Source organism: Trichomycterus rosablanca, chromosome 19 (assembly GCF_030014385.1).
Source record: "Trichomycterus rosablanca isolate fTriRos1 chromosome 19, fTriRos1.hap1, whole genome shotgun sequence".
NCBI classification, from domain to species: Eukaryota; Metazoa; Chordata; class Actinopteri; order Siluriformes; family Trichomycteridae; genus Trichomycterus; species Trichomycterus rosablanca.
In genome coordinates this window covers 5,138,076-5,154,016 of record NC_086006.1, presented here as the reverse complement: position 1 = coordinate 5,154,016, position 15,941 = coordinate 5,138,076, and the positions used below count along the sequence as shown (strand labels likewise).

At 39.7% G+C, this 15,941-nt stretch overlaps 1 protein-coding gene across 6 annotated transcripts in view; it reads left to right on the top strand.

Annotated features, from left to right (window-relative positions):
• kif1b (kinesin family member 1B) overlaps positions 1-15,941 on the top strand; it is a 77,099-nt gene that overhangs the window by 25,456 nt on the left and 35,702 nt on the right. For 3 of the 6 annotated variants that reach the window (XM_063015230.1, XM_063015229.1, XM_063015231.1), the window contains exons 6-16: positions 441-619; positions 2,283-2,394; positions 3,056-3,133; positions 4,495-4,560; positions 4,949-5,024; positions 5,867-5,945; positions 6,337-6,479; positions 10,358-10,491; positions 12,335-12,414; positions 13,532-13,607; positions 15,852-15,931. In XM_063015230.1, coding sequence (XP_062871300.1) covers positions 441-619; positions 2,283-2,394; positions 3,056-3,133; positions 4,495-4,560; positions 4,949-5,024; positions 5,867-5,945; positions 6,337-6,479; positions 10,358-10,491; positions 12,335-12,414; positions 13,532-13,607; positions 15,852-15,931 — 1,103 coding nt within the window. Of the gene's footprint in view, positions 1-440; positions 620-2,282; positions 2,395-3,055; positions 3,134-4,494; positions 4,561-4,701; positions 4,720-4,948; positions 5,025-5,866; positions 5,946-6,336; positions 6,480-7,551; positions 7,594-10,282; positions 10,492-12,334; positions 12,415-13,531; positions 13,608-15,851; positions 15,932-15,941 lie in introns of all 6 variants that reach the window. The other 3 variants (XM_063015227.1, XM_063015228.1, XM_063015232.1) reach the window with 3 other exon arrangements.

The following is a 15,941-nucleotide window of genomic DNA, read 5'->3' as shown; positions in this document are numbered from 1 at the left end:
AATTATAGGTGAATATCAATGAGAAGATTTGCCTGTTAAATAAAAACATATAAAATGGCACTTGGTTGGGGCAACGGTTTAATACACTAGCCCAACAGCTACAAGACTAGACACTTGATGGTACCACTTGCCTGTTGGTCAGCAGATGCAAGCGACTACTGTCTGGTTGAGGCTGCAGCACCAGCAGCAAAAAGAGTATGAAAAAAGGAGCTGGGTCCTCTGAACCTGCTGTGACATTCTGTAAGAATCCTGTGCTTGGCGGTGAACGATGCCCGCGGCTGTCTTTGACCAGCGAGGGTGTTGTGTGGCTGGCAGTTCTGAAGGAAACTGAGCATATATAAATACTGCCTGTCCCTTACTAGTGTCTATAACTTTTTGACCAGTGAAAACTGGGTAAAAGGTTTACTAAAATATGTTGTATCTTGAAATATGTTGTGTAGGTGGCTTACATGGAGATTTACTGTGAGCGAGTGAGGGACCTGCTAAACCCCAAAAACAAAGGGAACCTACGTGTGAGGGAGCATCCACTGCTCGGGCCGTACGTTGAAGACCTGTCCAAATTAGCTGTCACCTCATATAGTGACATCGCAGACCTAATGGATGCTGGTAACAAAGCCAGGTAAGAGAACAACTGTAGAAGATCAACACGGCTATAAAATAATCACTTTCAGTTCTAACCGTCTTTAGTTTACGGTTAAATTATAAGTTTTACCTTTATACCGAGGCATGAGGTAAAATATCCAAATCATTAATGTGGGTAAGGGTAAATCACAGTTCAGGATTCAGCGCTCTGTAGCATTTGTGTATGTGAGAGATCTGTAGCTCAAGCTCTAGTAATGTTGCATTTTTTGCACATCTCGTTATAAAAGAAGTGTTTGGCGTTGTGTCATCCAGAAGTCTCATTAGTCGGCCATGTGGGCAGCACAGAGAATGTTTTCTTATGAAAATAGCACTTCTAAAGTGGAGGTTTGGGGTTTGCAGTGAAAGTCTAATTGACTGTTTTCCTAGTAGGAGGAGAAATGTGTCTCACATCAGTGATGACTTCCCTGAGTTTATTTGTAACGTGTGATGTAAAGCTCACATCTCACTCCAGATCTTATCCTACACTACAGCAAGTCCTTTCACTATCTTATTCCTGTGTTCTCAAGCATTCCTGGATTATCATTAATACGGCTGATGCAAAGCAAGCCCAGCCTCATACTCTCTCCACTACACGTGGCCTTTAGTGATTGGCTGCATCTGCTGCCAGGATGGGAGTCTTACGTCTGATTCATGCTTTTACAGAATAGATTTTAAGAAGGATTACTGAAAGCGTGCAGCGTCATCTTTTCAAACAAAAGGAGGTTCTTGAATATTTGCAGGCTATTTGTGATAGTGATGTTGGCGGTATGTTTTAGTAGAAACGTGGCCACTGCAGGTTTGTGTCTCATTTTATTTAGGAATTAATGCGAGTTAACTATATATACAATCATGTTGGACAAAATAGAGCTAGTAAAGCCACATTTTTTGTGGTAGCTCAAATCTAAACAAACCACATAGAGAAAATATATAGGGCATTGTAGCTGCTACCCTACAACTACTGTCACTACTTTTTGGTGTTACATCAGTTTGGCACAAATTCTAATAATAATTAAAATTATACATTTATAAATGTACAGTACATTTACCAAACACACAAACTTGGCTAGTTGTACACAAATAATATTCCAATATGAACTGGCTTTACAAACACTTTATCTTGGTAGGGTAGCAGCAGGCGCTATGCAATAACACACCCTGGACAGGAGGCCAATCCATTTTTAAATGACATCTAAAAACAATGTAGCTAAGAGGTGGCACAGTGGCTGAGTGGGTAGCATTGTCACCTCACAGCAAGAAGGTCCCCAGGTGGGGCGGTCCTCTTCCTTGTTGTGTGGAGTTTGCATGTTCTCCCTGTGTCTGTGTAGGTTTCCTCTGGGCGCTCTGGTTTTCTCCCACAGTCCAAAGACGTGCGAGTGAGGTGAATTGGAGATACAAAATTGTCCATGACTGTGTTTGACATTAAACTTGAGCTGATGAATCTTGTGTAACCAGTAACTACCTGTCCTGTCATGAATGTAACCAAAGTGTGTAAAACATGACCTAATAAATAAATAAATCCTAATAAATAAATAAATAAAAACAATGTAGCTAAACTTAAAGCATAAACCAGTAGTTGTTGTTCTGGGTTTTATTTATTTGTTTATTTATTTTTAAATTCAGCCCATTTTTTTTATATATGCTCTTAACGTCTTTCTTTCTAGGACCGTGGCCGCTACCAACATGAACGAGACCAGCAGTCGTTCGCACGCCGTTTTCACCATCGTCTTTACACAGAGAAAGCACGACAGTGAGACAGACCTATCCACAGAAAAGGTCAGAACCTATATGTCAACCTATGAAAGTGCAGTTAGTGTGTGTGCAGGGTTGGCAGGAAGGGAAATGTGCCGCTAGCTCTGTGTAGGCCTCATTGTTCGATAGCTTGGAGCACAAAAGCATCTCTGTTGTGTCGACGTGTACAATAGTCTTTGTGTAGTGTGTCTGCATTAGATTTTACTACACAGGCTGCACTTAGGCCCTCTACCAACTATACTCGTCCCAGTGTTCCCCTGCCAGCCAAATATGAGTGCCGTAGAAAAGAATAGTGTGGGTGTCTGATCCAAATTGCCAAGCTTATGGGTTCTTTAGATGAATTTAGGATTCACTCAGATAGAGGTGTTTTTCATGAATTATAGTTTTTTTTTACATATTGTACAAATGATTTATTTTCTTAATTATGTATTTTTATTACTATTTATTAATTACTGATTTATTTATATATTTTGTATTAGTGACACAGAAACAAACCTGTGCCTGTGATAACTTAAATCTTGATGAATACAAAAGCAACAGGAAAAAATACTAATTGAGAATTGTTATGGTTTTGTTATGTTAAAAAGGTTTTGTTATGTACAGGATGCATGGTGGTCTATAGCGACTGTCTGTGCCTGTTCCATTGATTTCTCTCTTTAAACGTCCTTTTGCTATCTGGTTTCAGGTCAGCAAAATCAGCCTGGTGGATCTGGCTGGCAGTGAACGTGCTGACTCGACTGGAGCCAAAGGCACACGGCTGAAGGTACAAACTAATTTTACTCCTCTTTGCAGGTGGCACAGAGACTGCATGGCTATGCAGGTACAAACTGGGTAGAGTGATGATGTCTTCTTATTGTGTTTCCCTGGCCTGGTGATGGCCTGCGTGCCTTTAAATACACACAAAACACAGAACTTACAAATGACTTATGAAGTACTGGAGTGTGTTGTAGAAGGGTGACAAGATTGAGAACAAGGTAATTGTTGGGGCAGTGCAGGTAGGATTATTTGGAGACAGAGTTAGAAAGGTGAGATGTGCAGAGAAGCGATGAGTTCAGTTGGGAGAAGGGTACTGAGGATGGAGCCGGGTTATGGATGCGGTGAGGGAAAACATGGTATGATTGGTATGATAGAGGAGGATGTTCAGGACAGGGCAAGGTGGAGACAGATAATCTGACCCCTCACTGCAGCAGCCGAAAGAAGAACAACTGCAGAGTAAAAGATACTGCAATTACACATACCTCACCTTTTATATGACAAAAGTCTATGTCATATAAGTCATTTAGATATTTAATTCAAGGACTAATGCTGCTTCTCTTTAAAAATAAGCCATATTTACTCTCATCCTGACAGTGTTGTGTTTACAGGAGTGTCAGTGATTAAAGTATGTGAATAGATTTGATTACTTTAGAAAGAACAGAAATACTGACTTCAAACACAAACTCCAATAATTTTCAGGGTCTAGCTGTGGATGCTTTGACATCAATTTGCAGCCTCACATGGAATCCCAGCTGTTTTCTGTTTCACAATGGTTGACATTTTCGTTCTTGTTTTTAATTAATCTTTTTAATAAAAAATGACATACTAAGTCCTAAAGTGTGTGTGGAGGGGAGGCATAGTGACTCGCAATAGCGCAGAGACAGAACACAAGATGCATTAAGATCCATGGCTCATCCCTCAGCAATTCTTCTTGTAGCATCAACTTTAATTGTATTAGTGATGTGCTTCTCTGGTGTCCCAGTAATTAAAAACTCAATTCAATTTAATGTCCCTTAACTATCCTAAACCAAACCAAACCAAAATTCAGAATGTTGTTTCCTAACTTATAAGGTAAAATAAGAAGTGGAGTACATGATAACCTATTTATTTCAGTGAGGTTTGCTTGGTGGCACATGAAGTATTGGTGTGATACTTCCTGTGCCATGGTGTGATATGTATGATCACAGGGACATAATCCTTGCTCAAATAAATTTTAGTAGATTCATCTCGGTTCAATGCTAATCTGTTCATGTTGCCCTGTGATATATAAAATAAATAAATAATTTTTCCACAACCTTTTTAAATGTACATGACAAGAACATTTGTTTATTAAAAACAGCTAATCAATACCATCTTTTGACTTCATAGGAGGGTGCAAACATTAACAAATCTCTGACGACCCTGGGGAAGGTGATCTCTGCTCTGGCTGAAGTGGTGAGTATTACAGAGTGTATTGTGGAGTCTGTTAGTCTGGCATGAACTGCCTGTCTGTCTCTCCTACCTGTCAGACTGCAGTGCAATAACAGTGTGTGCTATCTGTCTGTCTGTCTCTCCTACAAATGCTTCCATATTCAGAGTAACTGTACCAGCAAGGTAAGCCTTCCGAGTTCAACTGATAACCACATCATCTCACTATCCTGGCATCGTCTAACCTTATTCATTTATCAATACATTTTTGGTTCTTGTGTTTTATACAATTACCCCTTTCCACCATTAATTCTCTTTCTGTTTCTAACCTAACCAATTCTGTACTTGATACTGTGGGTTTTGTATCTCTTAATCCTACTAGTGTGAGTCTGAAATATTGTTTTGTTTTTAACAGAGCAAGAAGAAAAAGAAGACAGACTTCATTCCTTACAGAGACTCTGTCCTAACATGGCTTCTGAGAGAGAATTTGGGTATGTGTGCTCAGCTTCTGACTGTACATTAACAGAAATGCTAATATAGAATACAGTGCTGAATTCATGAAACACAAATCAGATTGCATTATCTAGGTTAAAATAAAGCAGTCCAGTGAAGTAAAATAGACATATAATAAATGTTAGTAATAAATATTGAACTAAAATTGGTCAAAATACAAATAAATACAGAGAATAGAAAATATTACTGTTACTGTAAGTTTATTTAGGCCAGTAAGAAGGGCTCAGGACAAAGGTAGGCCATTTTATATGCCTTTTTATTGCTTTTTGGCAGACAGCAAATAAAAATGAACAGAAAACACACACACAAGCAACAAATTAAAATAAAAAGCAGAATTATGCATAAAGAAAAAATATGAGTTAGTTTTCCAGCTTTATACTCCCTTCTGCACACACAAAGAAAGCACACAAAACAGGGTTTAAATATACAGGTTAATTACCTTCCCTCAGGTGTAACCACTGATCAACCCTACAGTTCGTCCCTCAGTCTCCTCCCTAATGTTGCATCCTTGAGCACCCCTCTTATAATTACATTAAATGTGTTTATATTTTTAGCTATATAAAAAATTAAAGCAACACTTAATATACGGCACAGTTTGTCCATGTCATCTATACAGTTCACTCTTGTGCTGCTGTAACTTTCTGTAAGTCACTAGATAAGATCATACAGTAAGTTAAAAAAAGTACAAGGAAATTCAGCAGTTTGGGGAGGGGGAATGCTTCCCTTGAATGTTTAAGTCGTATATAATAAAGTTGTGCGTCCCTGCAGGCGTTAAGCTGCCTTTTCTCTTTGAAGTGAATGTTTTTTCATTTTCTTTCAGGTGGGAACTCGAGGACGGCTATGGTAGCTGCTTTGAGCCCTGCTGACATTAACTATGATGAAACTCTCAGTACCCTGAGGTAACCGCTATACTTCACTTCATTACCCACCAATCCATCACCTTCCCTTCTACTCTGTCTGTTTGTGCAGTGCTGTGAAAGCAAAATTACAGAGTTATGAGTAGAATGGCTGAAGCCCTGCTATGGATTGGCGCCCTGTCCAGAATATTCCGGACTTGCACTGGGTGAATTGGCCCCACCGCAACCCTGACTAAAATAAAGCAGTTGTATTTTTGCCAAAAAGCTGTTGAAACAGACGATATATGTCATTTACTCATGTGTTGTCTATGTGTGCACTGGGAAAAACACACTATAAGAAATAAATCTTAATCTTGCTGCCTCCTGAGTCTTTTTTTTCATTCTCTTTGCCTCAGACTACACTTAACCTCTGAACACTTTTACACTCGTACAGATACGCTGACCGAGCCAAGCAGATCAAGTGCAATGCCGTGATCAACGAGGACCCCAATGCCAAGCTGGTGCGTGAGCTGAAGGATGAGGTCACACGTCTGAAGGATCTTCTCAGGGCCCAGGGACTAGGAGACATCCTAGACAGTAAGTCAGGGCAGTTCCCTCAGCAGCCCACCTCCCTGCCTACCCATCATCCATGGCATTAATTCACAGTACTATTTTTTATTACTCACACAGAACTGGTGAGGCTTACTACTGCCTTCTTTTCCACACAAGTCTAATCGTTCTTTACACTGTTTTCATGAAACTTGTCTATTTCTGTGCTGTTTCTGTGAACATTAACATCTTTGTTTAATAATGTAACTAAGAGGGAGAGGCTTTATTTTAGTGTGAGCTAATATTAGAGCAATTATTAAATGCAGTACTCAAACACTGTCTATCAACATTTTTTAAGCTTTTTTAACAACATGAAAAATATTTATTTTTCATTTCATTTTCAAATTTGACCATGGCTTTATTATGGTCAGGGTCCCGATGGGTCCTGTTGTGTAATGGTGTAATGGTGTAACACATCCCGGACAGGACGCCAATCCATCGTGGGGACTCGGGCAGAAATAGCCAATCATGTCTATATGCAAACGCCTGTGTAGAACCACTGGGGATTTGAAGCCTGAATCCCAGTGGTAGTGGGCTAGCTCAGTTTCCCAGTTTGCTACCTGAGCGAATAGTGTAGTGTATAATAGTGTATATTGAGCCCAGGCCAGCAGTACAAATGTTAAGTCACCCGATCAGCTATTACAAGTGTGTGTATTTTCAATTCTAGGTGTCCTTAGAATATGGACACCATGCAGAACTGCTACTAAACTAATGTGGCTTTACTCTTATTGTTATAGATTTTTGCAGGTGAGTTTTGCAAATTATGGAAGGTGCAGAACCAAAATTCAAGCCTCTCCCTCTTACTTTTTATCAGTCGGCCAGCATAACTAATCATGGTTTCTGTCACCAGGCTTTAAACATAAATAATGTAGCAGCACAGCTATTGGCAATATTACCAAAAATTATATTGTGTACAGATGTCTGTTGTAGTACTGTTCCATCATATTATCATCCTGTGTACATTTCATTCTGTTATTGTATACCTCTATCACTACTCCTCTCACTGGTCCTCTCAACTATGACCTCTTACTCGTGTCCTGTTCTTCCTACTTCCCCTCAGTCGATCCAATGGGGGATGATTACCCTGGAAGTGAAATCAAATGTATGACTGTTGCACCTTTTACCTCTTTTTTCTTTCCTTCCCTCTTTCTGATGATGGCATAACCATCACCTTAAGACCTCTCTGAAGTTGAAACTTTGCATGTCCCTTCTTTGCATTCCTTTTCTTGCCAAAGCTTGAGACACAAGGAGTCCCAGACAAATTAGATCTAGTGGGTTAATGAGTTAGGCGTGGACTAATTAGGGATGACTAAGCCTTCTGTCTGCACACTCGACACTTGCTTTTCTTCAGACGGTCTGGCATTGTACGATTTAATCAATCAGACCGTAACTCTTATGTACTAGGCACTTAAAGTAATATGCCTCCATGTATTGTTTGAGTTATTTGAACATTTTGCTACATTTCTGCATTTTTGATGAATGTTGTTGAATATAGTTGATGAATCAATCATATTTCCAGAGCAAACTGGCTTCACAGATACCAGACTGATCTTAATTACCCAGATGCATCTGAGGCCAACAGTGGTTAGCATGTTAGCACATGTGACTCCTTGAGTCACCACCCTCTACAGTGCTGTTTTTATAGCATTAGTGAACAGTGTCCATTTGTGGACCAAAATGAATATCACGACTATACCTAATCTCATAGCAGTTCCTAATAGTAGGGATTATTGGCCCATCTTGTATCACACCGTTTGCACCAGAAATAGTTAGATTCCTATCTGTAGCTGATCAATCCTCCCACCCTTATTAAATACACTCTTTCTTTTAGCTATATTGTTTACTTAATATTTTCATTTTTGTCAGTAATGATTTTGTGTTACGGAACTATTCGTTGCAGCCGACACCATTCACCTGAGTGCTATGCATTACCGGAGTAAAGGTAGATTTTTTTTATTTTAAGTCTGCACAATTAGTTGGATTTTAGTAAGTTGCTGTTTTGTGTCAGCTTGCTCTAGTTTAATCATTCTGAAAATCTAGATAGTTCTTTTTAGCTGTGTTCTCAATATCCTCTGATTCCATGTCCTGTCCTTACCTGTACTTTATTACACACTTTAAAATTATCTACTAGATCAAAGCAGCTGTCTGGGAGTCCTTGATTGACTGTAATAGACTGGTGCTTTCAGCTTTACCCTCTGTTGCTTAAGCATTAAATACTGGTTTTTATACTGATAGTGATGCTCGGTCTTTTATACGCTAGCTGTTTGAATTGCATGAATCCTGTGCATGGAGCCAGCAGAAATGTAATGCCTTGCTGCCTTACAGCAGTATCAGCCTACATGTTTCATGGAGACCTGCATTTATTAGACAGTATCTGACTAGAGCTGCCAGAGTCAGCTCAGAGGCTCTCGTGGTAATTTTGTGGAGGACTGTGGCTCTGCTCTCCAACATCGAGGGCGTGATGACATTTTGAATGGTGTGTGTGCAAGTGTGCTGAAAAGTCAGAGCCCACTGCGCCACAGTCTGGAACTGCATGTGTTTTCATACGTCCCTTCCCCCTCCTGTATTCTCTCAGTCTTTGGCCTCTGTATGGCTTTTCTCCCTTCACTCCTTTCTAAAAGTGGTTTTCACTCTGGTCCGCTTTATAAATCAGTTTGAAATTAATCAATGTGTTAACCCTTATAACAAAGACATTTATCAGATTGGTGCTGCAGTATGATAGAGCTTCATCAGTGCTTTGATTTGGATTTGGCCAAGGCTGTATTTTTAAATAGTGTTCCCAGAAATTAAACTTACAGTAAAAAAATAATAATAATAAATTGGGGGTTGCCAAATTCTCTAAATTGCTAATCTACCATCATTAATTGATGGTTAACCAGTAACCAAGTGACTCAGTACAATAAACACAACATTAAGTTTCAGGTCATGCTTTAGGGTTTATTAAGTTAAAAAAACCATAATGTGGTGGTACTCTATAACAGTGACATGAACAGAAATACCATGACCAGAGACAGTAGTTTAGCATTTAGAATATAATATGGTCAGCAAAATCCTACTTTTATATTAGGGCATTACACACAATATTGTATTCATTTACAGTCTTTATTAATAATTTAATTATATAGTAGCTTTCCAATTCAACTTAATTTATTTCTGGATTTTCCCCCTTTATCTCCCAAACTAGTCATTTCCAATTCCTCATTGTGAATCCGCAGGTGCTTGCATAACCCCAGATCTGATCACGCCAACCGAATTACCACACATCCCTTCCAACACTTGTCCAATCTGTGGCCTCTTCTTATCACCTGCCTGTATGGGGTTCCCATGTTTCTTACAGCTTCCTCGTAGTTTAATGGCATTTCTGCTTTTGTGGTCGTATCAGTAATTAATATGATGTTACTGGGATTAGGCTTGACAACCAAAGTGTAGGTATTCTGGCAGCATCAAGGAAAACATTGAACAAACTACAGCTGTGTCTGTGTCTGGAATTAAAATAATCTCTTAAGAAAGTCCAGCTACAGAAAGCTTAATAAAAAAATATAGTCATGCTAATACATAGTACATTAAATCTAAACAAAATTCTTTTTCTGTCGTGAAAACCACTGCCACATCTGTATCTGACCATTTAATAGATGCATTTGTGTTTATCCTGTACTGTGAACTGTATGTCTTACACTAGTCTTTCCATTCCTTTCTCTTTGTCTTTCTTTCCCTCCTCTCACTTGTCTCCATCATCGTTCCTTCTCTTTTCCTCCTTGTCCTGTTTCCCTCATGCCTCCCCTGTGCCTCAGACCTTAAAGATATACATAATAATCAGCATAGATTGCTTGCATCAGAGAATCAGCGACCTGGCCATCTCTTCACAGCACCCATGGGCTCTCTGATGGCCTCTGCGTCGTCCGGCTCCCTGTGCAGCCCGACAGGATTGCAGTCCGTCTGCAGCATCCAGGAGCGCATCATGTCTACCCCTGGGGGAGAGGAGGCCATCGAAAGACTTAAGGTATGTCATTACCAGCACTGTAAGCAATGTGCATAGTTCTGTGTATACCAAAGAGTCGCAATAGAGGTGGAAAGTTGTAAATGTCACACTGTTCATGTTAAAGGTAAAAGAACTTCCTTAGGTTTTCAGGGCAGGACAAATTTCAGGGCAGGATAAATAAAAGTCTATTTGCTATAGGAAGTGCCAACATCAGTACAATTGACTTAAAAAACATAAATAATAAGTCATAAATAGTTCACCCATCCACAGATTTTCCCTAGACAGGTGCACTAAAGAAAAAAAGTTAATTTAATGAGATTTTGCACATATGTATTCAACTTACGCTTCCTCTCTACTGATGCTGACTTCCACTCCTAATTGAGGAGAGCGTGACTGACACACGCCCCCTCCGACACGTGCATTAGCCGACTGCATCTTTTCACCCGTACAAGGCGAGTTCATATGCGGATCAGCTTTGTGTATAGAGAGCGACACCCTGATCAATGCATTATTTCCCGACTCTGTGCAGGCGCCATCAATCAGCCAGCAGAGGTCGTATTTGCGTCAGTTATGAGGTCCCTATCCGGCTCCCCACCCTGTATAAACAACAGGCCAATCGTTGTTCATGTAGCCGCCCAGCCCAGCCGGATGGCAGAGCTGAGATTCGAACCGACGAGCTCGAAATGTCAGCTCTGGTGTGCTAGCATGTTTTACTGCTGCGCCACCTGAGCGGCTTTGATTATGCACCATTTTTAATGAAACATCGGGGTGGTACAGGCACAGTGGCATTACAGTCAGGGAATTGTAATTGACTATATTGACAGAAAATGCAAAAAATTATAACTAAACAGTTATTGTTCATAACAACGTGCGGAAGTTTGCTCTCCGTAGACGTTGTGGTAACAATACACAGACTTAGTGCAGGGGTGTGTGCAATTTTTTGCATGAAACTGCGTGAATTTTTTGCGTGAAAGACGCAGGAGGTGGTCATCTATTATTTAAACACAGCATGCAAGCCTTTCACGTCATACTTCCCCCTTTAGCAGTGACTAAACTCACGTCATCGTTATACATGATCTTACTCCCCGTATCACTCCAACTCGGAGCATCTTGCCCTCTGGAGCTGTAGTTTCTATGGTTACGGCAGCGGCTCCGCACTTTCGTATCGTCCAGTGACGTCAGCCTCTGACGCAGTTAGGAAATCAGACAGAAATAGACGTGCTCTGTGTGGCTATTAGAATTAAAAAGAACATGAATAAAATGTCTTATAACTAGATGATTTTTCTCTGGAACGAATCACAACTAAAGCAGCAGTGCAAGGATCAATGCAAGGATCCTTGCACTGCTGCTTTAGTTGTGATTCGTTCCAGAGAAGAATCATCTAGTTATAAGATAGGATCTAATATTCACATTTACAGGGGAGAAATTTCTGCAAAGTTAAACGTAGGTAAAGCATCAGTGCTACCTTCCAGAACAACAGATGGTGAGGGTGTTATCCTTTTTGGAAGGATCTTCACACTTCCTGCATTTTAGGCCAGATGGTCCAACTTGTCCTCTGATCTCAAAACAATAAAGAGGCAGCAACAATAGAGAATAATGGTTTCCAATAATGGTTTAGCAATGACACCACTGATGCTTTCAGTGTTTTTAGCATTGAATTTTTACTGTGAATCACTGTGTAAAAGAAGACACAGAGTCTTTTACTGAGGATACGTCACACTGCATGTTCTTAATAAAATTTTTTCTTATTTTAGATATATAGATAATATAATGACTTAAATTGATTCACCTATGTGAGTTGCTGACCATAATGACAATGACATGACAATGCATTGACTTCTCTCATCGCACCCACATTTTTCAGGAATCAGAGAAGATCATAGCAGAGCTAAACGAGACATGGGAGGAGAAGCTGAGAAAGACGGAAGCAATCCGAATGGAGAGGTCAGTTTCGTGACAGTTGACAGAAAAAGTGCACTGCGTTTTGGAAAGTAAAGGTCTAATAGTCTCTCTAAAACCTGGTTTATGCTCTGTGATGTTTTTTTTTTTTTGGAAATAATAGCTTTGTAATATATTTGGGTTGATACTCACCTAAAATACTGGATTGTTTTTGGGTCAAATTGGACATTTTTCAAAATGATCTAATACCATTTTTGCTAAAAATGGCTGTATTAAATCCTACCAAACAACACCTGTTTGTCAAAAATTGCTTCAGCTCAGGTGGCACAGCGGTAAAATATGCTAGCACACCAGAGCTGGGATTTCGAATACATCATATCGAATCTCACCCCTGCCATCCGACTGGGCTGGGTGCCTACATGAACAACGATTGGCTGTTGTTCACATGGTGGGAAAAACCGGACCGGGATCCTCATAACTGCTGCAATTACGACCTCTGCTGGCTGATTGATGGCACCTGCGCAGAGTTGAGGAATAATGCTGATCAGGGTGTGGCTCTCCGTGCATAAGGCTGATCCGCATATTAACTTGTGCAGGTGAAAAAATACAGTCGGTATTGTGCACGTGTTGGAGGGGGCGTGTGTTAGTTGCGAAGCTCCTCAGTCAGCAGTGGAGGCTTGTATGGGTAGACGGGAAGCATAATGTAGTCAGGGTAATTGGATGTGACTAGATTAGGGGAGAAAATTTGGGGGAAAATTGGAGAGAAAATTGCTTCAGCTGGGTCAGCTTGGTCAGTATTAGTATCAGTGTCAGTATTAGCGTTCTGAAAAAGCTACATTAAAACTACATTAATGATTTTTGTGACCTCCCAAAACATGGGGTCTGCAGCAGTAGAGAAGATACAGCTGGGTTAATTGGAGAAAATGGGAAATGCAGAAATAGAATATAAAAAAGTATGCATGATGTAATTAAAAAGTAATGTTTGGGTATTCAGCATCAACTGTGACTGTTATGGGCAGTTAGAACCAATTAGATCAGGAAAAAATGGAAAATGATTAGATGTTTCCATCGGTGGTATGGGACTAGTATTCCAAGTACCAGCTTAATTCATAAATGGTTTCATCTTGCACTTGGTTTAATAGATTTTTTTTTCACTCCTTAGAGAGGCTTTGCTGGCAGAGATGGGTGTTGCAATCCGAGAAGATGGTGGAACCCTTGGTGTCTTCTCTCCCAAAAAGGTACAGCATGTGTGAGATTCATTAGGGCCACTTTCACCTTCTGTTGTAGCTGCTTAGTTGAAATGCATTGATTATCTTTATCACCTTAATCACCTTTTGTCATAATTGTGTAGGCATAATGTGTTTGTAAGGCTATAACTCGCTATTTCTTCCTTTATTCATCTTTCCAATTCAGCATATATATCACTTTTTTTTTTTGCTTTCCTCATGCTGGAATGTTTAGTCTTTGTCAGTTGAAGATTTTAGCATTTTTTCTTCGAATCAGGTTTGTATTGGTGAGCTGAGTAATTCCCTGTGTTAGTTAGGAGTGCTTTCCTGGTAGCTAACCTGTTACAGTAAACCCCCACAGACTTTTTTCTAGAGAAATGTTGTTACAGCCAAAACAGGCATGTCCCGCGTACTTGCTTATGCTGCTTAACACCTTAACTGTTTTTATTAGTAAGCATTTGAAAGGTCTAAGTTTGCAATAATTTCAAAAATCTGCAGGTCCCAGACCCTTTACTGGTAATTTTGATACCTCTCGTTTACACGTTTTGTGGGAGCTTGTTCAGCCATAATGTTTGACATAATGGTTGCTAAACCAGGCTTTGTAATTGTCCTGGTTCACTCACTGAGAGTAGTTCAGTAATCAAAGTTTTCTATTAGCTGAAAATGAGTAGACGCTAGCCGTAGTCATGATTAGTGTCAGTACATAATTGTTTTGTGCTGCCCTGGCAACCTTTTTAATCAGACAAAAAGCCCATTCTCTGTTTTACACATTAGCATGAACAACAAAGAAAGTGACCAACATGATATAATAGAAATAATGGCAACCGTGTGAGGTGAGAGAGTGATGTGTGTAGTGGAGGGCAGAAGTGATGAACTTTCGCTACACCAGCTCCATGTGCGTCACTCAGCCATGATTAATAATTCAGTTCCCAATTAAATCAGTGATTAGCTTGTTATCGCTGATGCTCATCTCTCTTTCATCTCATTAACTCAGCCACTCTTCCCCTCTCTATTACCTATTAACCCCTCTTTGTTGTTCATGTCTTACTTAATTTCCAAGGACATGGTGCTGGTTCTAAACAAAGGAATCTGTCTACTATTCGTGAACTGATCCATGTTTTAAGGGGTTTAATACAATTAAACTGTTAAATTAATCACACTTCATAGTTAAAAAGTATGTTGAATCCCAACCAGAAGCTTGGTGGACGTCCTATATTTTAACCATGGGCATTAATATGAAACTGCATTTCCCTGCAGCTGTAACAGCTGTGGCATGGATGAATTAATTATCATGTATTTATGCATACTTTACACAGCCATATTGGTCCACCCTAACCCCACTGTAAAGTAAATGCTTTTTATGGTTGGATTTTAATCATATAATCAAAAAAAAACAAATAAATAACAATAACTGTTGTTGCAGTTTTTTTTGTTACTAATAATACCCACATTAAGGGCTGTAGAATGACTTTTCCTGTAAAAATACTTGAGTGTATGTAAATGCCTATGCTCTGGGGATTCTAATCCCTGGCTGGGTACACAAATACAGAAGGTGTATGGCATTGCATAAACCTGTTGGTGGAAGGCACATCAGTGCACCCTTAGTGCCAATCCCGAACCTGAATAAATAAGAGGGCTGTGTCAGAAAGGACATGTGGTGTAAAACGTGCCAGATCAAATATGCAGCCTAATGATTCACTGTGGCGACTCCCAACGGGAACAGCCGAAAAGGTATCATTCATTCATTAATCTACAGTCAGGATTAGGTTTTTTATTTAGTATAGCAGAATTTTAGTACTGGAATTTTGTAGTCATAATTAAAAGTCTGTTTCGATTCAAAATGGAACACTGGCTGCTAATACCAGTACTGGCACCTTGTCCGTGGAAAAGGCTAAATGTTAAAATGCTATGCTGTCAATAGCTCTTTTTGATCTTGTTTTTTTTCACTCTTTTTCCATTCCCTTCTATAACTAATTGCTGCCTCTCAAATAGCTTTATGCTGAAAGACCATGTGATCTCTTTGCTGAGTTTAATGGGGTGTTTTCTCCGAAAAAGGTTGGTGGTTTAGATGTGAACCGGTTATTGTACAATGAATGCTTAATGTAGCTAGGCCTTCTGTAATCCCTGAAAAAAACGTCCTTGACTCTGTGTTTTTCCCTAGTGAACAGTTTTGTAGTGATGAATGAATTTGGGCATCTTTAGAGGATTCTTTAGAGACTGACAGATTCATTTGGTTTCCCTTCTCACACTTCACAGACGCCTCACTTGGTTAACCTGAATGAAGATCCTCTAATGTCAGAATGTCTGCTCTACTACATTAAAGACGGAGTCACAAGGTATGAAATC